The sequence below is a fragment of the Martes martes genome (genome assembly GCF_963455335.1).
Source record: "Martes martes genome assembly, chromosome: 3".
Classification (NCBI taxonomy): Eukaryota; Metazoa; Chordata; class Mammalia; order Carnivora; family Mustelidae; genus Martes; species Martes martes.
Window position 1 is genome coordinate 150,153,257 of NC_137890.1, and position 23,716 is coordinate 150,176,972.

At 58.1% G+C, this 23,716-nt stretch overlaps 1 protein-coding gene across 1 annotated transcript in view; it reads right to left on the reverse strand.

Annotated features, from left to right (window-relative positions):
- The window catches only part of CROCC2 (ciliary rootlet coiled-coil, rootletin family member 2), a gene marked incomplete at both ends in the record, with an annotated part of 60,567 nt that overhangs the window by 19,872 nt on the left and 16,979 nt on the right, over window positions 1-23,716 (reverse strand). The window contains 15 exons of the mRNA XM_080799417.1: window positions 2,605-2,748; window positions 5,531-5,644; window positions 6,993-7,169; window positions 7,721-7,890; window positions 8,356-8,483; window positions 10,517-10,710; window positions 16,124-16,354; window positions 16,582-16,728; window positions 17,108-17,252; window positions 17,716-17,898; window positions 19,475-19,686; window positions 19,990-20,199; window positions 20,343-20,616; window positions 21,792-22,019; window positions 22,523-22,626. Coding sequence (XP_080655543.1) covers window positions 2,605-2,748; window positions 5,531-5,644; window positions 6,993-7,169; window positions 7,721-7,890; window positions 8,356-8,483; window positions 10,517-10,710; window positions 16,124-16,354; window positions 16,582-16,728; window positions 17,108-17,252; window positions 17,716-17,898; window positions 19,475-19,686; window positions 19,990-20,199; window positions 20,343-20,616; window positions 21,792-22,019; window positions 22,523-22,626 — 2,661 coding nt within the window. The remainder of the gene's footprint in view (window positions 1-2,604; window positions 2,749-5,530; window positions 5,645-6,992; window positions 7,170-7,720; window positions 7,891-8,355; window positions 8,484-10,516; window positions 10,711-16,123; window positions 16,355-16,581; window positions 16,729-17,107; window positions 17,253-17,715; window positions 17,899-19,474; window positions 19,687-19,989; window positions 20,200-20,342; window positions 20,617-21,791; window positions 22,020-22,522; window positions 22,627-23,716) is intronic.

The following is a 23,716-nucleotide window of genomic DNA, read 5'->3' on the forward strand; positions in this document are numbered from 1 at the left end:
GACCCTCCATGCCCTCCTGGGGCTTCTAGGCAGGGCCTGCTGATTCTGGGGTTCTATGTGAGGCCAGAGCTTGGTAGGGCCGGGGGCTGCTTTCATGCTGCCCTGGGACATGGGGTGCCTCATGTCAGCACCGCCCCCTCCCCCAAGCCCTGGAGGGGGTCCGGGAGGAGAGTGCAGACCCAGAGAAGGGCCAGCCCACCCTTCAGCACGTGGGCCACGGGGTCAGAGATCGCCAGGTTGGGCCAGGACCTCTCGTCTCCTGCCTCCCTGGCCTGCGGGCTGGCCCTGGGCAGGACCCTCTAGGGAGTGCTCCGTGCAGGCCGGGCTGGCCCTGAGGAGGAGGTGGACGAGGCCGGCAGCGAGCCGAGAGAAGGGAAGCCACAAGAATTCTGAGCAATGTCAAGGCGCCGGTTTGCCAAATGCAAACCCCGCTTTGCTGGCGGTTCCAGTGGGACACTGCCCAGGCCCCCGGCCAGCCTGGCTCCTATGTCCACCCGTGGTTATTGTTGTTCTGTTTTGGGGAAGGGCCTGAGCCCCTCCTCTGCTCCCCCTCCACCCCCACATATGGGAGCCACAACCGTGTGGAGCGGTTTCCGCAGAGCTCAGCAAAAATCCACCAGGAAGGTCAAGGACCAGCTAAAGGCCCTATCCATCTTAGAGAAACTGTTTTCATTTCCCAGGGCGAGGAGATGAAAACAAGCACAACAAAGCAGGAGAAGGGCCCCTCCTCCTGCGTGCCCGCCTGCCCCCTCATGAGAACAGCGGCCTCGGATGGGAGTTTTACAGTCAAATCACTTAATGTGATTATAATAATTATTTCTTTACTAGAAATCGTATAAACAGCGTCTTTTGAAACCTCCTGCAGGGAGGGGGCTCCAGGACTCAGCATGGCCAGAGGGAAAGCAGGGGAGGGGCTATGACGGGGAACTGGCCTGTGTATGTGTGTGAGCACACGCATGTGCGCTCTGTGCACACGCGTGTACAGACGCAGCACGGGTGAGGGGGAGGCCTGTGCCTCTGCACACATGTGTGAACGTGCGTGCCCAGGTCCACGTGTGTGACGGATGCGTGTAGGCATGCGTGGTAGCGTGTGCGGCTCGTTGCACATTTGTGTGAGCTCTGCGGTGTCCATATGTGTTTCCCTGGGAGGGTTGTGTCCGCACAGGAGTGCACGTGTATATGCACGTGTGTACTGTCATGTGTGTGCCTGTGTGTGCATGGGGATGTGCGTGAGTACAACCGTGCTGTGTATTCATGTGTGTGCGCGTGCACACGCGTGTGGGGCTCTAGGCAGGGCCGTGAGAAGCCTGGACTGTCCTTCAGTTTAAAGGCTGTGGAAACGTTATGGTTTCCATGGCAACTGGGCCAGCCTGGCGCCTGGGAGGCTCTTCGGGGCCGCTGCTCCCTGGCTTGTTGCTCCTGCCCCCTCGCCTCAGCCTCTTGCTCCTCCACTCCCTTCCAGGGGGCCCTTCTTCTTTCTGGGGGCCCCTTTCCTTTCTGGGGTCCCCTCTCATTCTGGGGTTACCTTTCCTTTCTGGGGGCTCTTTCTCTTTCTGGGGCTTCTCTCTCTTTTCTGGGGGACCCTCCCCTTTCTGAGGTTTCCTCTCCTTTCTGGGGTTCCCTCTCCTTTCTGGGGGCTCCCTTTCTGGGAACCCAAACTTCTCAGGAGGCCTGTGCTTTCTTCTTTCACCTCTCCAGAACAAATGTGCCCCCAGTCTCCCGGCCCCTCCCCTGCAGCCCCTAGTTTTAAAATCTCATTTTGCTTCCCCGTGTGGTCGCTGACCGGGCCTGACTTTGAAATCTGTTGAAAGGAGACCTTTCTCTTTGGGGGCCAAAGTAAACAGCCTGTCATGTTAAATCATGCTCTCTCCCTCCCCCTCCCTCTACTGCTGGGGCCTGCCCCTGGGGGGCTGGGGGAGGGCTGAGGAGCCCCTTTCCTTTCTGCTGCTTGGTCCAAGCTTATGCTCCCCTGAGCTCCCGGTCAGCATGCTTGCTGCCTGCGGCCTTGGCTCCTTGCCCAGGGAGAGCGCAAACCCTACCCTCCCACGGCCCCACCTGGGCTATAGCTTAGCTCCCCCTGCCCAACTCCCTGTGCCCTCCTGCCCTCCCCTCTTCCAGGCTCCCCAGGTCCTGTCACAGCTCCCTCAGAAACACCTCCCCGATTTGCTTGCCTGCTGTGTTGAAGCTTGGCCTGCCTTGCCCAGGACTCTCCCCACCACAGGACACTGTCACGTGGCTCCTGGGGGCCTTGCATTGACCTCGACTCCTTGGCCAGGTCCATGCATGGCCGCCCCTGGAAACCCCACAAAACCCCCACACTTCTGCCCCTCTACCCCAGTCACCCCCAGGCAGCATCACCCCACCTGATACCTGGTCCCATGGGGTCTATACCCCATGCCGCCTGCAGGCAGGGCCTGGCCAGCACCACCTCGCCAAGGCTCTTCCCAGGGCTGGTAGGATGGAGGGGTCTCTGGGCCGAGGGTCCAGCTTTCCCCTCCCTGCTCCCCGGGTCACACCTGCCTGTCGGGAAGGCCTTCTCTCCCCACTCCCGGCATCCCGGCTCTCCTGGAACTGCCTCGGCCCCTCCCCCCGACACCCCCTCACTTCTCTCCTGGCGTTGCTTCGCTCTGTTGCCATCTCCCGAAGACTCTCGCCCAAAGCCGTGGCCTCTCTCTGATGGGCAGAGATGGCATCCTCAAACTGGGCCTGCAGGGCCTTCAGCTCTGCTGTCGTGGTGCTGACGGTGGCCTGGAGGGAGCAGCAAGCTGGCCACGGCATCCACGGGCAGCCCGAGGCTTGGGCAGCTGGTGGTCAGCTGAAGCCCATGCAGGCAGCCAGACGCTATCCTCACACGGGCCATCCCAGGTGGCCGGGGACAGAGCCCGGCCTGGGACTCCAGGTCATGCCAACAGCTGCCAATGCTCCTGATGCCAGGTACCCCAGGAGACAGGGTGAGGGAGACCCAGAGGGGTCTCCCCACAGGGAGGGGCTGACCCTGCCACCCACACCTTTCCTCTGGGGTCTCCAGCCCAAGGCCAGGGCAGGGTCAGCTGCAGTGGCCCAGTCAGGGACTCAAGCACTGACCTCTCTCATCCCTAAAATGTTGCTGTTGGGCCCACCCCGCTGAGGGGCCAAGAACAGCCATTTGGCAGCGAGAGGGCCCTGCCCTCAAATGTCACCGACTTCGGGACTCCTGGGGCTGGCAGTAGGCTCAGTGTTCATGCCCAGGAGTTCAGGACCTCCACCCTCGCTGGCTGGCCGGGCATGAGAGAAGCCCCCCGGGTCCCACGGCCCCGTGGCTGGGGCATCCTCTGTGGTCAGTGCAGGGGGCTCACCATTCCCAGACAAAGGGCCTCTAGTCCTACTCTGTGGGACACTGCCTGCCAGCGTAAGGCCAGAAAGGCAGACCCCAGCTCAGAAGACGTGGCAGTGGTGGGGAAAGGGGAGGCCCTGTCCCTGAGTCCGGGTGAACACAGGGGCCCTTCAGCCTTGGTTTCCTGAACTTTCACATGGGTGGGGGCCTTAGGGGACACCCACTTCACTGTCAGCTTAGACATGTAGTCACCACAGACGCATCTGGAAAGTGGCTGCGGGACCACTCCCGTAAGAGACCACGCAGCCCACTCAGGCGGCCCGAACATTCCTTTGGGACTTAGCTCGCCCCAAATCTGCCCTCCTGGGGCCTCAGTTCTCAGGACGGTCCTGTCCAGCGCTCACTGGTGGGCACGTGGAGGCAGTGAGGGGCCTCTGGGGCCCAGGCTCGGCAGCCGTGCTCAAAGCTTTCCTTGTCTTTGAGTAAGGACAGCACCCGCTTGCCTACTTACTCTGAGGCCCGCCTACTTACTCTGATGCCCACCTGCTTCCCTGCCAGGATGACTTCCTCCCTCCTGCCTGTTCCCAGGGTGGTCTAGGCCTCCAGGGTGGGGGGTGGAGTTGGCTTCCTGTTCCAGGAGGTGCAGGTGCCCACGCTACTGGCCCTGCGCTGCGTCTCTAAGAGGCCTCCCCACTCCCCCCACCAGGACTCAGTGGCTGCCGCAGAGCAAGTGTGCTGGTGGGCTGGGGCTCCATCAGGCTTTACTGGGGCCTCCTCCGCCCTGGGCCCCTGCTGTCCCTCCCCACTGACAGGTATCACCTTGGGTGGCTGGGTCTGGCTGTGCCCCCAGGACAGGTCTCCCCTGGAAGCCCTGGGAGGGTTGTGAGCAACTGCATACCTCCAGTCAGCCCCTCCACCCACCAGTGGTGCTTTCTGATCCCACAGCCGGCTTCCTTCAGCTGGCATCGCTCCTCTCTCAGTCCTCAGTGGGTTTTAATTTTCCAGGCCAAGGTGCCAAAAGGACCCCTAACGAGGTCCCTGCTGGCTGGCGGGCCATCCCCAGTCCAGCCAGAGACTTGGAGCCAGCATGAGGGAATCCTCCTGAGCCAGCCCTCTCTGAGTTGGGGTGTCAGCTCCCGGGGTCTTGGAGGGACATTCCTGGTTGCCTGACCATGGATGGGACTGGGGGCAGCTCAGTGGGGATGGGAGGAAGGAGGGCCTCCACTCCTCCCAGCTGTGTCCATGTAAGGGCCACCCAGCCTAAGGGTGGGACGGAGAGTGGCAAGGGCTCCAGGGAGGGAGGCTCCTGGATGAGACTTCCTGGGTGCCAGGAGCCCCTCCAGGCAGCTCTGCTCTGAGTGACCGTGTCAGGCAGCCATGGGGTGGGGGGAGGAGAATGAAGAGACACTCTGGCTGAGACCCCCCATGGCACACAGCTGTGGGTGTCCCACCCATGGGGTGGAGGCACAGGGCTCCCAGTCTGGGCTCCCAGTGGAGGCACATGGCCCCCACTCCAAGTCCTAGTTGCTGCTGCCTGCCCTGACCCCTGACATGGGCTCCTGGTGGAGTCCAGGGTCCCAGGTGACCCAGTTGGTTGCCCGAGGCAGCCTCAGTGCAGTCATGGGCCAGGCCCTACGGGGTCTCTCCCACGTCTCATCCTTCAGGGATGCCTCTCTTCCGGCTCGGCTTGGGACTCTCTGTGGGCGTCCTTCCCAGTGAGGGTCTGCCTCGGGCACAGTGCTGGACTTCCCAGGTTGGGTTTCTCCTTCGGAGGCATCTAACAAGCCGGCCCCAGAGGCCTCACACTTGTTTACTGCTCTTCCGTTCCAAGGGCAGCTCAGGTGCACAGTGGATGTCTGTGGGGCTGGCTGGGGCCCAGGTCTGGGTTCTGCCCTTCTCTGTTGCTGGCTTGCCTGTGGCCCCAGGCCCTCCTCTCTCTGGCTTCTTCCTGGCCAAGCTCACTGCTGGGGAGCAGGGACCGATTCTCACAGCCCCCACCCACCACCAGCTTTGGTTCTTTGGGTCTTTCCTTCCCATTAAGACAGTGTTTCCTCCCAGAAGGAGACCTGGATATTTCCCGGGGGACATTCAGCCTCAGGGGGCCAGGATGGAAGGGGCTGTGTCCCTGGGACCAGGCAGGAAGGGGGTGCATCTGGGAATCCACCTGCTCCTACCAGGCTGGGTGCTCAGGGTCTTGCTTGCGCCCCCAGGGCTCACCTCAGCTTGTTCATGCCGGCTCTGGGCCTCCTGCCGCACCTGCTCCAGCTCCTGCATGGACCTGAAGAGCTCTTCCCTCAGTAGCCTCCCCTCTTCTTCTTTCAGGGACAGGGCCTGGAGGGATTTGGGGGACATGGTGCTTGTGAGGCTCAGAGGCCTCTTTAAGGAGAGGCTGCAGCAGAAGAGTGGGTGGTAAAGCCTCTGCCAGGATGTGGTGTGTTCCGGATTGCACACCCCTGCTTGGGGAGGAGCATCACCCCAGAGGCAGCCCTTGTTCTGAGTGGGGTCGATGGGGCCTTTTCGCTCTGTGTGACATGGCCCAACCTCTGTGCCTCTGCTCAGTCAGCTCTCCACACACTGGCTGACTGATCAGGTAGATAGATGATCAGACACAGAGATGGATGGTAGATATGGATGGACAGATGAGTATGTGGATAGAAGGAAGGATGTGATAGATAGATAGATGGTCATATGAATGTGTGGGTGGATAGTTGGGTGCATGGATAGTTGGATGGATGTTTAAGCAAATTGATGGATAGATGTGTGGTTAGGTATGTGAATGGAAAATTAAGCATGTGGCTAGATGGCCATGTACGTGGGACATCAGCTGGGTGTATAGATAGAAGGATGGCAAGTCAGGTGAATGGATGGATGATGGACAGATAAATGGAGGGACAGTAAAGTGCATGGATGGATAGATGGGTAGATGGATTGGTAGATGGATGGGTGGACAGATGCATGGATGCATGGACTGGTGGGTGGAGGGATGGATTGATGGGTGGATGGATAGATGAATTGGTGGATGAATGGATGGATGGGTGGGTGGGTGGGTGGGTGGGTCGGTGGATGGATTAGTGGATGGATGGATGCATGGATGGATTGATGGGTAGAGAGGTGGATGGGTGGATGGATGGATTGATGGATTGATGGGTGGATAGATTGGTGGGTGGGTGGGTGGATGGATTAGTGGATGGATGGATGAATGGATGAATGGATGGATGGATGGATGGATGATGGGTGGGTGGATGGGTGGATGGATTGATGGGTGGATGGGTGGATGCTTGCATGGATTGGTGGGTGAATGGATAGATGGATTGGTGTGTGGATGAGTGAATAGATTAGTGGGTGGATGGATGGATGGATTAGTGGGTGGATGGATTAGTGGATGGATGGATGGATAGATAGATGATGGATGTGTGGAAGGATTGCTAGGTAGAAAGGTGGATGAGTGAATGGATGTGTGTATTGATGGATGGATGGATGACAGATGGGTGGATGAATGGATGGGTTGCTGGGTGGATGAGCAGGGCGGTGGATGTCTGTCCACCAGAACTTCTGTGGGAGACCATAGTTGCAATAGCAGTGACCTAGAAAGGTTGTCCTCATAGCCCTCTTGCTGGGTGAGAGAAGGCATGGTGATGTGGATGTGCATGTTTCCTGCTGCCTCATAGTCTCCCGTCACCTTTTGCATCTTATGTTCCACCTGGAGGAGACTCTCATCCCTCTCACGCTTCAGGCTCTGAATCTCCTCCTTCAGAGCCTCCCTCTTGGCTGCATTCTTTGCCACCAGCTTCTTCTCCTGTTCCAACCGGCGAGCTGCCACTTCCTTCTCCTCTGTCAGAGACAGACTCAGGTTCTCCTGGGCCAACACAAAGGGACAGGCTGTGATGGCTGCATAGGTCAGGACATGTGAGACCAGCAGGTCCTTAGTGAGACCTGGTTCATGGGACAGACAGCAGGGCAGGACAGCTCCCCAGAGGTTGGCCACTCCAGCTATATCACACTTGTCTCACATGGTGACACCAAAGCAGGACCTGGGTCTCTCCATCTGCCCTCCCACGTTTATGTAGTGGTTCATAACCCCCTCCAGAGCCTCCACATTCACAAGATGTATAACATGTCAAGCACGACCTGCAGGGAAACCTCCCTCCAGCTACTGGCCCTCAGACTGCAGCCAGGTCAGCTTGCACGACGTCTGAGCTCTTTGGCACACAGGCCCCAGGCTCTGGGTGGCTCAGGCTCACTTGAACTTGGAAGATTCCTCCTCTGGCCCTAGCCACGGCATGGCTGGGGCACCTCTGTCTCCTGGCTGGTCTCCTAGGCTCCCACCCCCAGCTGTCTGCTGCATTTTAGGACATGGTAGACCCCAGGGAAGTGACCAGGCAGCTGGGTGGCCCAACAGAAGCAGACCTTCTCCCTCTGGAGCCGAGCCAGGTCCTCATGGTGGGCCAGCGCCTGACTCTCCAGGGCCAGCTGCCCCTCCCGCTCCTGCTGTGCCACTTGCCGCTGAAGCTTCTCTACGTCCCACTGTAGCTTTGTCTCCTGGACCTCCCAGGAACTTTTCAGCTGCTGCATTTCCACTGTGAAGTGACAGGTGCATCAGGGGCTGGCCATGAGGCCCCCACAGTGTGGAACCCCCGTGGCCCTTATGAACCCTCTGTGGAGTGCCAGCCCCACGGAGGGATAGCCACCTGCTCTGAGGAGGCTGCCAGAGCCAGGGACAAAGCACTCCCTGCCTCACTGTGTGCGTCCTAAGTTCTCACTTTGTACTTGCTATGGCCAGGCCACCCAGGCAGGGCGGGCTGACCAGGGAGCATAGGGGAGGGGCAGGGAGCCAGCTTACTGATCTTGTGGCCACAGTCCAGTTTGGTGGTAGGGTGGGTGCCCATCCCTCCCAGACAAGAGTGGCAGGAACTGTCCAGTCCTGTGAGCTCCAGGCCTGTGTCTGCCTCCCTTCGGGGGACTGGGGAGTGGAAGCAGCACATCTGGGGACTGAGATCCTCTGACAGGGGGAGAAGATCAGAGAGAGCCCCCACGGGGAGCACCTTGCAGGGCCTGCTGAGCGAGCCGCATGCTCTGGGCCTCTCCCTCCAGCTGTTCCCTCTGTGCCTGTAGCTGCCTGGACAGCTGCTGGGTCTCAAAGAGGCTGTTCTCCAGAGAGTCCCTCTCGGCCCTGCAGAAAGTCATCAGACCTTGGGGCCTATCACCCAGGCAGTCCTGCCGATGAGGGATGGCGCAGAGCTCATTTCCGAGACAGTGGGACGGTGCCTACCAGGCCAGGCTCACAAATCACAAGAAAAACAGAATAAACATCTCATTCATTTTAAATCTCTAGAACCAAAGTAGGCCCTGCACAAAATAATCTTTCGGATGGATTAAAAAGCTAAGTGAAACAAAACAAAACAAGCAGCAAATAAACAACTCAGAACAATAAAAATAGTAGAGGGGCACTGGGTGGCTCAGCCGATTAAGCATCCAACTCTTGATTTCAGCTCAGGTCATGAGCTCAGTGTTGTGAGATCGAGCCCCAAGGGTCTCAGCCTTCTGGAGCAGAGGCCAGGCAAGACAAGCCAGTGTGCAGGCAGGGGTCAGGCAGAGACACCACCCATCTCTCTGGCCGGCGAGGGCCCCAGCACCCTGCGAACTGAGAAAGTGTCTGTGGGGCTGCTGCCTCATCAGGGCCCTGTTGTGGGGGCTGCAGGACCTTGAACCCTGGGGTCCTCCGTCACTGTCATGCTGCCCACCACAGGAGAATCAAGCTACAGCAGGACTCCGCACCCCTGCTGGTTGTCGGCATCACCTGGAGCTCGTTAAGGCTGCCGTGGTCACACCCTCCAACCCCCAGAGCTAGCCCGATAAACACACCCTGTGTGTGCTGGGGGTTGTACGTGCCAGGCACATGTGGCTTGGTGCGTCCCCAGCAGCCTAGTCAGCAGAAGCTCAGACTGCTCACTGTGAAGTGCTGTTTAAATGAGCAGCGGGCTCTGTCTGGGGGCTCCTGGGTTGGCTGGTGCAGGGACCCTGGGCCCAGTGGTCAGGGCTGGGCTTGGAGGGGGGATCCTGGGCTCCTGAGGCCTCTGCCCAGCCTCTGCCAGCGATCTGGGCAGCAGATGTTGGCAGGTGATTGGCCTCTAACCCCTGCTCTTCTGAGTACCCATGGGGCCTGGGAGGGGGCAGCAGGCAGGGACCTCTGCTCTGGCTGACCCAGAGTAGTCTTTGTTAGGTTTTCTGTTCCAATTTCTCTATCAGCTTTCATTTGCAAAAGAGGTTTGTCTGTGAAGATATTTAAGGACCTGGGACTCGAAGGGTTCTTGTGATCCCCAAATTCTGGAATTCCAAGAGGAAACCTTTCTATAAAAATACTTAGATGTTCTCAAGAGAGCCTGCAAGTTTGGGGCCAGAAAGCCACCAGCTTTTGGATTTCCACAGAGACCTTGGAACTAGCTCTGCTCACGGGGCAATAACCAATAGGCATCCCATTCTCACCTCCAAGTGCCTATTTCATTTCTTCTGCAAGTGACTCCTGATGGTCTTTGAAGTTCATCTTGGCCTCAACCTCATGGTTCCCTGGGGCTGACACTGCCCCTGGCTTCACGGGTGGGCATGAGATTCCATCCTGCCAATCTGAGCCTTGCAACTCCCGGGATTGGTTCAGAACATCTAATGGTTCATGATGGTCAATGGTGCAGATTTTGGGCTTTGTGGGGAGAAGGGCACTATGTCTGCTGGAGGAGGGAGCCTGGAGTGGCCATTGACCATTTACCACCTCTTACCCTGAGCCTGCCTGAGAGCAAAATTCCCTGAGTTAAGTAGGACTGAGCAGGGAGAGACAGGATCCTGATAGCACTGTGGAAGCACCTGGATCCAGCCTTGCCTGAAGCCATGTGTACCCTGAACTTCTTAGATCCATGAGCAAGACATCTCATGCCTCCCTTCTGCTGGTCTGAACTGGGTTTCTGGTTACTTGGAATCTGGCCAGTAGAGCCACCTTGCTCAGGAGGGCTATCCCAGGGCTCTCACTAGATTCACTTCGAGACACTCCTCTAATCCAGGCACTGTGCTTGCCTCTCACTCACAACCTCTCTCCCACATAGACAGACTTGCTCTGCTCTACAGTCTTGGAGTAGGTGCCTCTCCGCTGCCACACTGCAGGCCCTTCAAGGATGAAGCTGTGTGGACACCAGTTGTTGGAAGGGCCCCAGGTACCTGAGATCAGCTGCCTCCTCAGCTGTGAGCTGGACCTGCCTCTCCAGGGCCTCCTGTTTGGCCAGCAGCTGGGTCCGCTCATCAGACAAAGCCTCCTTCTCTTGCAGGGCCCTCTGCAGAGAGTCCATCTGGGCCTCCTGGTCCTGCAGACTCTGGGCCAGCTGCTCTTCCAGGGCCTGTTTCTTGCACGTGACCTAGGGGAGAGGGCAGGGACAGTCTGGCAGAAAGTGAGAGGGTGAGGGGAGGGTGAGAAAAGTAGCAATTTTGTGCAGAATGGCGCAGAGGAAGAGGGGGGAGGAGAGTGGACAGGAGAGTGGACAGAAGACAGGCTGGACCTCAGAAGTGCATGTGTGTGTTTTCACAGCAGAGGGGCCTCCTCTCCTGAAACAATGGCAGAGAAGTCCCTGAACTGAGCATTCCCAGGGAAGAGCCTGCCCCTGATCTAAATGGTAGCCTTGGTTGGCCCACAAGTGTCCAGGGAGCAGAAAACATGACACAGCAATGGCAGGAGAAGGTGGCAAAGGAGCAGGGTGCTGTAGACAAACACTTCCATCAAGAACATCACAAGACTCTAGACAGGATTGGACACAGGGATCTGTACAAGGCCTCAGAGAGCTACCAGGGCAGTGGGGACTGAAGGAACTGAGACCTAGAGGGAGGGACACAGAGGGCTGAACCCACCACTTGGCGTCTCTTCTCTCCTCAGAATTTGTTCGTCTAGAAGTTTTGGCCTCCATTTCTCAGTTTCTAAAACTGGGAGTTTCTGATGGGACTATGGCCTCAGGGGAACAAAAAGTCAAGTTCAGAACCATCATAGCAGAGGGGCCGTAAAAAACAGCTCAACTTTCAGTTGCACTCACACAGGGCCTCACTCTGGTAGTGGAATGGAATCAGAACTAGATCATCCCTCATACAAGCTGAAGCCCATGTCTGAGACACTAACACCAGGGACTGTGGTGCTCATTTACCTTACTGCCTGCCAGAACCAGAAGTAAGTCTTCCTGGAAGAATAGAGTCATCAAGATCCTCAAGTTGTTTCTACAATTTTTGACCCACGATATCTGGCATTTAATCAACATTACCAGGCATATCAGGATATAGGCTCATATAGCAAAAAACAAAACAAAACAAAAAAACACATGTAAGAACATAAAATAAATACTGATGTCTTCCTGGCCTCTTGGGTACTCAGATATTGGAGTTGTCAGACACAGAGTTTAAAGTAGCTGTAATTCAATGTTTGAGAAGATGGATGGCAAGATGTGGAATTTCACAACAGAACTAGAAACTAGAAACAATCTAATTTTAAAGTACAGTGACTGAAATTAATAAATATATGGATTCAATGCCAGCTTAGACAGAAAAGAGGACTACTCCTCTGGAAGATAGACAAAAGAATGCATTCAGACTGAATCATGAAGAGAGAAATGGATGAAAAACACAGGAGAGAGTGTGACAGACACATGGGACAAGGTAAGAAGGTCCAACATGTGTACAATTGAAGTTGCAGTAGGAGAGGAGAGGGAGAATTTGAACAGGCACTACACAAGAATATCCCAAATCCAGTAAAATCCATCAAGCCACAGATTTAAAATGAACCATAATCCTCCAACAGGATAAATACAAAGAAATTATCACAGACACATAGCATAGTAAGGTTTCTGAATACCAAAGATAAGAAAGACACCTTTTAAAACCAGAGGGGAAGGGGCGCCTGGGTGGCTTAGTGGGTTAAAGCCTCTGTCTTTGGCTCGGGTCATGATCCCAGGGTCCTGGGATCAAGCCCCGAATCAGGCTCTCTGCTCAGTGGGGAGCCTGCCTCCCCCTCTCTCTCTGCCTGCCTCTCTGCCTACTTGTGATTTCTGTCTGTCATATAAATAAATAAAATCTTTAAAAAACAAAAAACAAAAAACAAAAACAAATCCAGAGGGGAAAACACACATTACCTTAAAATGAGCAACAAGAAGACTGACATCTGATTTCCAACCAGCAACAAGGAAAGTCAGAAGACAGTGGATGAATTCATCAAAATGCTAATGGCAATAATGGCTATCCTAGTATTATTCTATAACCTATTAAAAAATCCTTCAAACATCAAGACCAGAACTTTCTGCTTCTGATAATGGTGAAGGAGGTGGTTGAAGACCAGCCCTCCCACCTGGGGCAGCTGGAAAATTTTGCAGTGCACCTGCAACATAAGAAACTGTATGAGGGCCCGAGAACTGCCAAAGCAGTCAAGACCCAAGCAGTTGTGCGTCCAGCTGAGCCCGACACTGTACCACAGATCTCCCTCGTGGTACTGGCCAGCTCCTAAGTAGCTCAAGGCTCCTTTGCAGCTGTGAATAAGGCCTTACCTAAAGGCTGGGGACTTGACTTATGGTTTCAGCAGGCTTACGAGACTAGGGAGACCTAACCCCGAGTTCAAAGCTACCGAAGCAGTTGGGGAGGTAAAGATATCAGAGAGGAGGGGAAACTCAGATTCTGTATTGTTTTTAAAAATGGTATTCCTTTTTTCTAAAAATAAAATAACTCCAAACAAGTATGGGGCCAACAGACTATGACTCTGAATGAGAAGTGGGAGCCAAGGATCTGAGAAGTCACACAGAACTTCAGGCAGTCTTAATAGAATTGGGAAAACAAAACCTGGAGGTAGGGCTCACCAGAAGGTAGAAGCTTTGGTCAGTACCCAGCACGTCCACTGAGGGGCCTGGGAGAACTATGTTGTACCCACGTGCACACCAGAAACAGGAAACTGTTGCTCTTCACAGAGGCCATGATTATGAACACAGAAACCTTAGAGCTCACCAGTGAACTTGGTAAGGTCACGTGACTCAAATTTCATAGGTGAGACTGTATTTCTCTACACTAGTAATGAATAGTAGGAAAATAAAATTTAAAAAGCAAAGCAATTCACAATATCAACTTTAAGAATCAATTTAATCAAATGTGGACAAGGCATTTACACCAAGCACAAAACACAGCTGGGAGAATTAAGAGAGATACCACACCTTTACGGAGGGACACCGTGATGTCGTGAAGGTGTCCAGGCTTCTGAAATTGACCTGTAAAGTCAGCACAATCTTAATCGAGGTTCTAGCAAGCTTTTCAGGGGGTGGGGGGAGCGGAGAATGACAGAAATTTGCAAGCTGATTCTGAAATGTATATGGATATGTAAAAAATTCAGAACAGTCAAAAACCATTTTGAAAAAGAAGAGTAAAGGTGTGCCTGGGAGCCTCAGTTGGTTAAGCATCTGCTTTCAGCTCAGGTCATGATCCCAGGGTCCTGGGATTGGGTCCTGCTTTGGACTCCCTGCTCAGCGGGGCGTCTGCTTCTCCCTCTCCCTCTCCCTCTGCCTGTCGCCCCAACTGTGCTCTCTCTTGCTATCTCTCTCTCAAATAAGTAAGTAAAATCTTAAAAAGAAAAAGAAGAATAAGATTGGAGGATCCATGCTACTTAATTTCAAGCTTTATTGAGACTTTACAGTAACCAAGACCGTGTGGTCTGGGGGAAAGAATGAGCAGATTGCACAGGTCAACAATCCGATCTGTGCCCCTATGTGCAGACATATGTTCAATTTACTTTCAACAAGTCACTAAGGTAATTCAGGGGAGAAAGGACAGTCTTTAAAAATTGGTGCTGGGACAGCTGGACATTTGTATGAAAAATAACGGACTTCAGGTCTTACTTTACATGACACTCCAGGGGTTCACACATTTTGGGGGCATCAGAGTCACCTGGAAGGCTCCTTACAATCCAGATTTCTGCCGCCCACCTTGCAGTTTCTGGCTCAGTCGGTTTTGAGCAGGGCATTTTGAGAATCTGCATTTCTACCTTGTTCCCAGGTGCTGCTGCTGCTGCCCTAGGGAGCACACTTTGAGAACCATTGCCATACTCACAGACCTCTATGTTAGAGTTGGGTGAAGACATAGGCAGCATTTGGTTGTCCTTGGGCTACATAAAAGTGTCTGAGACAGTACCTAGGAAATCCTAACCACACATTTTTTTAAAACTTGGCAAATTGGATTTTACCAAAGTTAAAAACAACAGTAAGAAAATGTCTAGGCAAGTCACAAAGGTGAGTAAACTATTCCAGGTACATCTGTCTGACAAGGCACTCGTGTTCAAGATACATCAAAAGTTCTTATATGTCCATAACCAAACACCCAGTAAGAACGGGCACAAGAGTTGAACAGACACTTGACAAAATACAGTATGCAACTTTCCAGTGAGCATATGAACATGTGCTCAGATCATCTATTATCTAGGACATGTTAGTTCAAACCACCGTGGTATATAACTTCACACACACACACACAGAAGAGCTGAAAAGCAGAAATGGGTGATGCCAAGTGTGGACAAGGCCACGAAGCCACTGAAAGCCCTCCCCCCACCCACACCAGTCCATTGCTGGTAGTGGAGAAAGCAATGCAACCAGTTCAGAAAATCACTGGCCCGTTTCTTATTCAGTTTGACACCCACCTACCCAAGGGCCACATTCCCCTCCCTATATACGTTTGCAACTCGTACACCCATGTCCATGGCCTCCTTGTGCATCAAAACCCAGACTGCAAAGAACCCAAATGCCTAGCAGCAAGGAAATGGAAAAGCGAATGTGGTTTATTTGTATGTGAAGTGTTACCAGGCGGTCAAAACCCCGAGCTCTCACTACAGCTAAGTGCGATGGCACCCACTGACATCGTGCTGAGACGGGGCCCCAGCTCTGCGGCTCCCTTTACCAGAAGCTCTCAGACAGGCGAAGCGGTGCATGGGTGGGGTGTGTGGCACAGAGACTGCCTGGGGCGCGGTGGACCTGAGGCCCTGGGGAGACCATCCTCGTCTCCTCGGTGCCAGCCGTGCAGTGCACGCAATGGTCACAACTCGTGGACCTGCGCAGTGGCTCCTGAGTGCAAATCACACTCCAGTGACAGGAGGAGGGAAGAGACGGGCTGGAAAGGATGGGACAGAACCTGAGGGACAGAAGGACGCAGAGCTGAGTCCCAGAGCACCCAAGACAGCTGGTGGCCCCGGGTGCCCAAGACTATGGGCGCAGCGTTCCACATGGGGCAACAGGCTGGGATTGGAGGAAAGCAAAGTGCTCCAGGGTCACTCCCCACAGAGCCTGCCTTCCTCCGAAGGCTGAGGTCCGGGGAGAGTGGGAGAATGAATGCATGAGCAAAGATGCGGACAGAACAGTGAGAGCAGAGAGGTCCAGGGAGGAGAGAAACAGGACAGAGGAGGAAGCAGTGACACTCCTGACCCCCAAGTGTCTGGAAGTCACGAGACAGAGCCTTTCGGTCCTCTGAGGGGGTCCTGGGACAGGCCCTGGACACGGGGCACAGGCTCCACGTACCGGTTCTCTACATATCCCGCCCCCCATCTCCTCCTCACCAACCCCCGACCCCTGTACCGGGAAGCCAGTGTCAGAGCGGGCTTTGAATCTGGCCACAGCGGTTAGCGGTTAGCTTTGGTGGCAGAAGGCACTGCAGCAGCCATCCTGAGCCAGCGTGACTTCAAAAGGTGACCCGTGGCCTTCCATGCCCCAGAGAGCCCGGTGGGGCAGCCCTGCTAGGTGGGAGCAGGGCCTGGGAGCCCGGCGGACACCTCACCTGGTCCACCTGCTCCTGCAGCTGGGCCTTCTGCTGCTGGAAGCGGGCAGCCTGCCCCAGCTGCTGCTCCAGCTGCTGCTCCAGGCGCCCGCAGGCCCGCTGCAGGCCCCCGCGCTCCGTCTGCACCAGCTCCAGCTGCTGCTCTGCCCGCACCAGCCGCTCCCGTGCTCCGGCCTGCTCCTGCTCCAGTGCCTTCTGCTGCTCCTGCAGCTGGTCCCGTTCCTGCTCCAGCTGCCATGGCGGCAGGGGGTGGGGGGTGGAGGTGGGGGGTGCAGGCAGGGAGGCAGCTGTGTTCCATATGCCGGCACCCTCAGTCCCGTGGGCTGAGCACCCTGCTGGGCCTGTGCGGGACCTGGCAGGCTCCTGTACCCCAGTATGCCTCCTCCCCGGACCCCTGCTCTCTTGGCAGGAATGGAGAAGGGGAGGAGGGTGGTGGTGGGGGGTGGGGGGCTTCTCACCTGCAGGACTAGGTGGCTCAGGTTGCCTTTGTCGTGAGCCAGTGCCTCTGTCAGGGCCGCCATCCTGGCCAGGGAGTCCCTTTGCTCTGCTCCCTCTGACTTCAGCCGGGTCACAAGCAGTTCCAGGTCAGTGCTGCTGGATTCGGCCTATGGGGGGACAGCGCAGTCACTCTGATGAGACTTCAGATCTGCAAGCGGACCTTCTGCTCGGGCAGAGCTGTGGTGCCAGGAAGGGAGGGAGCTCTGGGCAGGATAGGGTGGCAAGGCCTCTGAGGTGGGCACTGGCCCCCTGGGTCCTCAGGCTGCAGCCAGATGTGGTGGGGTAGCCCCACAAGACGCATGGAGAAGCAGGTGTGGCCAGTGGCCAGGCAGGACAGGCCTGCGCCCACCAGCTGGGGACCCAGGAAGCTGTTGGTGGCTTTGGGAACTCTGGTGATGGACTGAGGGCCCTGGAGGGTGAGGAGACAAGTGACTGGGAGGGGGCGGGCCAGCGTAGACAGTGGGGGAGAGCAGGCAGGGCGGGTACCCGGGCCAGGGCTTTGCGCAGGCCCTCCCTCTCGCTCTCCAGAACGTCCCTCTGCAGCCGGGCCGAGTTCAGTGCCTCCTGGGCTGACACCAGCTCCTTCCTGAGCCCCGAGACCTTCTCCTCCAGCTGCTCCAGGCGCCCTTGACTGCGGTCCAGAAACCAGAGGACAGAGACTGTGAGGTCACCTCAGGGCAAGGTGGGGGCCACAATGGGCAGGATGATGGGCCGCAGATCCCTCCGAGCCCAGGGAGCCCCAGAGGAGCATGCACGGCCTTGTAGGGCCCAGAAACTCATTAGTCCTGTTTGAGGCCTTGGTGGGTGGTCTTGGTCCATACCTTGACAGCCCTGGATGAGGAGTGTGTGGGTGTGTTTGTGTGTGTGTGTGCTCACAGCGCACTCTGGCCCTGGGGGTGGGGAGTAGGCCTTTCTGGGAGGTTGGAGCAGGGGTGAGGGGGTGTGGGTGATGCCCAGCCTGGGGGAATCTGGAGAACCCTTTGCCGCTGCTGTCCCATCAGGTGCCCCCACTCCCAGCCTGTTGAGGACATGGCCCTGTTTGCGGCTGGGGACATGGAGACTGAGAGGCGTGGCAGCCACTCTGCCCGGCGCACCTGGCCTCTAGCTCCCTGCGGCCCCGCTCGGCCTGCTGCGTCAGCTCTTCCTTCCGCTCTGCCCACAGCAGGAGACCCCTCTGCAGCTCCTCGGTCTGGGCCTCCAGCCTCTGCTTCTCTGCGTCTGAAATGGCCGCCTTCCCCCTCATCTCGTCCACCGCAGTCTCCAGAGCCCTTTTCTCTCTGGTGGCAGGGGAGGCGGAGGGTTGGGGCAGCCCCAGGACTGGATCCGGGGAAGGGGAGCTGAGGGACGTCCCCTAGGTAGAGTCAAATGTAAGGGGAGTCCCAAGAGCGTGGCAGGGCCAGGTGGACGCCAGGCCAGGGGGCCACTGAGGGCAGCATGCTGGGGAAGCATGGTGGGGGACAGAAGAGACCCAACCAGCTCGGGCTCCGGCGGGCCGGTCCTCTCCTGGAGGTCTTCTCTGAGCCCCTGGTCCTGCTCAAGGGTCCTGCTCCCTGGTGCGTGCCGTGCTCAGCTCTCTGCCACCCAAAGGCCAAGTTCAGCTAGTCCTCGCAGAGCTCAGCGGGAAGGAAGGGACCCCTCGTCTGCTGGCACCCTGTTCACCTTGTCCCACAGGAGCCCCAGGCCCTGGAGGTGTAGCAGCCTTGTGCAAAGCCGTGCTCGCAGGCTGACTCACCCCTGGGTCCTCTCAGCATGCCACCCCTCAGCCAGGAATCTGGACCTCAGCTGCTCCCCCTCGGGCTCTGGCCCCTGGAGCACCCAGTCCCGAAGCCTCCCTTTCCCCAGTGCCCATGGGATCTGGCCCCTCTGCCCCACACGCTCAGGTGCCCACCCAGGCAGGCCCCCCTGTCTGGCTGCTGCAGCTTGCCCCCCAGCAGCCAGACCAGCGCTTCCAAGCCATGGGTATAGGAGGCAGTGCCCCCTGCTAATAGCCCTCCGGCCCCTACTACCCTCTGCTCCATGGGGAGAGGGCCCCCCAGCCTCACCCTGCTCATCGCAAGGCTCTGCGCTCCCCCACCTCGGCTCCTGTCTGCCCCTGGGAAGGCCTCCCCCCGTCACAGGAAGGCTTCGGCCTTCCCGGTACCTTCCTCCTCCACTGCTCCTTGCCGCACCCCATGTCAGGCTGAGCTCCTCTGCCCTTGTCTTTCCCTGGGCAAGCGCCCTGTTCCTCCAGCCCAAGCCTGCTGGCCTCCCACATCCCAGCTCAGGCAGCCTGTCGCTTTGGGAAGTCCCCCCTAGCCCCTCACTCAGGACTAGGTGTCCCGGGAGATTCTTGTCCTGTGCTTCCTGACTCCCACCAACCCCAGGGCAGTAAGATGCCCACAGAAGCCTCCAGAAAGCCTCATGGCGAACTGTACCACAGGTCTTTAGATCCACAGGGCACCCCAGGAGGGTTCTCAAGTGACCCCAATGCATGTGGAGGGAAGGGAGTTCGGGGGGATTTATGGACCATTCTGAAGGATGGACAGACCCTTGGGAGGAGTCCTGGGAGTCAGATAGGAGGCAGGAGGTAGGAGAGAGTGTGGAAGTGGAGCAGAGAGGCAGTCTGAGGGGGGGCAGGGCATACGTTGAGCCCGGGCTCTGGGAAGGTGTGTCCTGGGCAGAGGCAGCCCAGGTGGGCCCAGCTGAGGGCAAGGAGACTCAGAGCAGGTGGGGGGCCATGGGGCTGAGGGGACAAGGGAGGGGGCCTCGCCAGGAGCAGTTTTGGTCCTGGAGGTGGGGCCCCCTCTCTCCCTCCTGCTGGCAGCACCCCCGGGCTGGCACCGCCCGGCCTGCCCCACTTAGCCCTCCCGTCACCTTCGCAGGAGCTCGCTGGTTGCCCGGCAGTGCTGTGCCTCCCGGCTCTGTGTCTCCAGCTGGCGCAGGAGGTCCTCGCGCTCCCGCCCCTGCTCCTGTGCCCGCTCCTGGAGGAGCCTCCTGGAGGCCTGCAGCTCCTGCTGGCTCTCAGACAGCTGCTCCCGGAGCCTGGCGGCCACCGCCTGTGACAACTCCAGCTGCAGGCGCAGCTCCTGCCCAAGGCGGGGGTGTGGCGTGAGCCCCCACTGACCCTTGACCAGACTCTCCCCAGAAGGATGCCCTCAGGACCAGAGCCAAACCTCCCCGGCCTCGAAGATGCACTGGCTGTGTCCAGACCCTTCCCCGGAGGCACTTCCTTCTCAAAGGCCCCCGACTCCCTGTGCTGGCACCCAGGCTGCCCTCCCTGTGGCCCCCAGGGATCCAGCTCTGGGCGAGCCACAGCAGGCCTGTAATGGCACTTTGGCCCTGGCAGGGATCCGGGCATAGCTTTGCCCCTGTGGGCCGTGGGTGCCCACCTGTTCCAGCCGCCGCCGCCTCTCGATGGCTGTCTGCACAGCCTGCAGTGCAGGCTCCGGGGTGTCCAGGGGGTGGGCCCGCAGTGGGGACATGCCCCGGTAGGGGGACGCGGTAGAGCATGCGGGCCACCCCTGCTGGCCCCGTGCCTCCTCGGCGCCCATCCTGCCACTCCGTGCCAGCTCTGGGCCCCCAGCATCTGCCTGGGCCACCTTCAGGGTACGGAGAGGAGGGGACGGAGGGAGGGAGCTCAGGGCTATGGCCACGAGGGGACCCTCCAGATCCCATGAGTGATCAGCCCTCAGGACCCCAGTGCCTCAGCTGCTCTCCCGCGGGAAGGACCGAGGGCCTGCACCTCTGTGATGCTCTTCAGAACGTGCTGCAGGGACTGAACTTCCTCCTCCAAGGCGTCCAGCTGGGCTCCAGGGCTCCCGGCCTGCCATGGCCGGAGCAGCTGCCTCAGCAGGGCTGGCGCCGCACCCCCACCCTGGGCTGGCCCCCTGCGGAGAGCCGCTTTCCCAGCCCTGCGCACCAGCTTCTGAACCTGTGTTCTGAGGGAAGAGATGGTGGTCTCCTTCTTTGTGTTCTCCTCTGTGAGCTTCTCCACCAGCAGGGTCTGCTCGGAGAGTCTGGAGAAAAGGTGGGGCTGGGGAAAGGGTTGTCGGAGCAGAGAACAAAGCCCAGCACATGGACACGGGGGGGCCCACAGACGTGCAGGCTGTGTCCAGACTCCCCTGTGGTGCAGCCTACACCCCGGCTCTGGGCGAGTTGGCCTTGGTCCCTTGTCTGGGCAGGAACTTCTCATCTGCTCCAGAACCATCAATGGCCCCTGCCGTCTCTGCGGAATCAGAGTTCAGCATTCCAGGTCCCCACTGTGACCATGACTGGCTCTCCAGCATCATGGCCAGTGGCTCCCCGAGGCCGTGCCCCTGTCCTTATGGCCGTTGGTCCAGCTGCTTCCTCTGCCGGGAGCACCTCAGCCACCGAAAGTCTAACAAGTCATATCACTATCCCTTCCTTCCCAGGAGCCACCTCCTTCTCAGAGTCCTCTGGGTCCCCCTTCCTGTGGCCCTGCATCTTTGGTGCAGGTCCTGGGGTACAGCCGCTGCAGGCTGCACTGGGCTACCATGCTCCTTTGGGGCTGGTCTGGGGTTCTTGGACTCAGCTGGCTCCCTGAGGGCAGGCCTGCAGGTGTTTGTGGCCAGGCGGTCCTTGGTTCTGAGGAATTGTGCCTGGATTCAGCAGTTTAGGCCTCCCCTGGGGCATTGCCTCCCCACTGTCTGCTGGAGCTGCTCTCCTGAAATTTCTGAGCTGCCGATGTAGCTCTGTATCCAAAACCTCTGTATCCAAAACCTTGCTCTGAGCCTCGCAGACCCCAGGAGAGGCCCTGATCTCTTCTGCACCAGGAGTATACCTGGGCCCCTCCGTCCCCCTCAGCTTCTTAAGTGCTCTACCTCCAAGCGGGTGCCCACCTCTGCAGGGATGTGCTTCTCCGCCAGAGAAGTCCCTTCTGGGAGCCAGCCAGGAGGACACAGTCCAGATGTGCCCCTGCCGCATTCCCCGAAACCCTCAAAGTTCGGGCGTTCTAGCTCGGCCTCTGGGGCATGGTTCGGGATGCAGGAGCTCACAATGGGGACCATCCCTCTGGTGCCAGCAGCGTGCGAGGTGCCCCGATGTGGGAGTGCTGGGTACGGGTCAGGAGGCGAAGCAGCATGAGCCGTGTGTGTGAGCCTTGGACCCGCTGCTGCTCAAGGTGGGGAGGGGTAGGTGTCCCACCTCCAAGCCTGCCACCCCCAGCACCCACCTGGCCTGGAGCGCCACCTTCTCTGCGTCCCAGCGGCCCTGCAACTGGAGCATCTCCTGCACCTTGTCCCGTAGCTGCCGCTCCAGCCGTGCAGCCCGCTGGGCCCCCGGCTCTAGGCTGCCTGGCCCGCTGCCAGCAGACAGCCGCAGGTGGGAGTCAAGGTTCAGGCAGGCTGTTTGCAGGCGCCAGGCCGTCCTAGCTGCCTCCGCTCGCATGTCCGTGAGACCCCTGCGAGAAAAGGGTGGCACCCCTAGCTGAGCCTCAGGACCCAAGGTCATGAGCCGCCCCACGGGCAGGATCTGGTCACGTGGGCCCTGCTTTCTGCCCACAGCAGACCCCTCCCCTGTCATCCTCAGAAGCCCCCAGCACAAGGCCTGGATTGTGGCCACATCCCAGCCAGGGAAGGGGAGCGGGGGCTAGGCCAGGCCAGATAGGACTGCCTCTCTGCTTCCAGTCAACACTGACCTGCTGAGACTGTCTCCTGTTGACATGCACCTCAAGGATCCCAGAGCAGAGGAATCTGAGGGGCCCCAACGCTCTGCCTAGGGATACCCCCTCTGCAGCATCCCCCAGCTGGCCTGCCCCCTTGCCTTCTCTCCCCTTGCACCCCTGCTTACCTCACTCTGTCTGTGCTTCTCCCCCATCGCCCACCTCTCCTGTCCGTTCCTCTGCACCCACGAGGTCAACCTGATGCCCCATGTCCCCCACCCTCGTGGGCCCAGTGCCCATACCTCTCTGTGGTTGCACGCAAGTCAGCCAGCTGTATGCGGAGCGTGGTGACCTGTCTCCACAGGAGGAGGAGTTCCTGGGGCCCCCCTGAGCGTGTGCGTGGGCTCTGAAAACAAGAGGCTGCGGTCTACTTCAGGTGTGGTTGGTGTGAGGAGCCCTGCAGCCCCTCCCCACAAGCCCCTCTTCCAGATGCCAAGCTGGGTTGGCAGCCACGGCAGGGAGCAGACCCAGTGCTGCCCGTGGCCCTGCAGCCCCCTTTCCCAGGGGCTTACCTTCTCAAATAATGCAAATCCCCTGCTTCCCAGGGTGCGGTGCTCATTCCCCTACTCTGAGGACCTGGACCTGGGCAGATGGCCACATCTGGGTCCTGCCCGGGACCAGAACTCACCCAGCCTGGTCTCCCTGCAGCCCTCTGCAATTGGGTCTCCTCCCTCCCCTAGTGCAGGGAGGGGAGCTTCCCTTCCTCCCCCAGCACCAAGAGAGCAGCTCTGGGGGAGCCCCTAACATGTCCAGCTGTGGGGCTTGGTCCTTGAAGGTACCAGGGACCCAGAAGCCTCTACCACTTGGAGCTCACGGAGGGGAAGTTGGAGAAGCTGCCCGCTGAGACAGGGCTAAGTGAATTTGGGTAGAAATGGGGAAGCAGGAGGCCACTGCAGGACTGTAGGGGTGGGAGAGGGGACAGAGCTGGGGGCAATAATGGGATGGAGCCATGTATGTCCAGTGGTGTCTGCCTTCCAGGGAACGGAGCTGAAGCCCAGGGGTCCTGAGTCTCCACACCACCTTCCCTGGCCCTGAACTCGGCTGTGCCCTGAGTGCTGACCTCCTGAGCTCCCAGAGGGCTCAGCACGTGCCCAGCGCTGCCCCGCACTCCCTCTGCCCTCCCTGCTTGTTATAGGTGCCCCGGAATGCTTCTTTCTGACAAAGTGCCCTCACTTCCTCCAGCTCTCAGGATGCACACACCCTTTCTCCTTCATGAAGCCTTTGCCATCCCCTGGCCTGATCCCACATCCGAGGCCCCCCCACTGAGCCCAGGAACACTTGGCTGTGTGCCCCCAAGTCCTCAGTGTGCTTGCCTGCTCCACCGACCCCCCATCGTGATCATCAAAGAGCAGGGATTAGACCTGCCCCCTGGAGGAGCGGATGCCTAGCCTGGCTGCCCAGGAACTTCAATTAACTATGTTAGATTCCAGACTTCA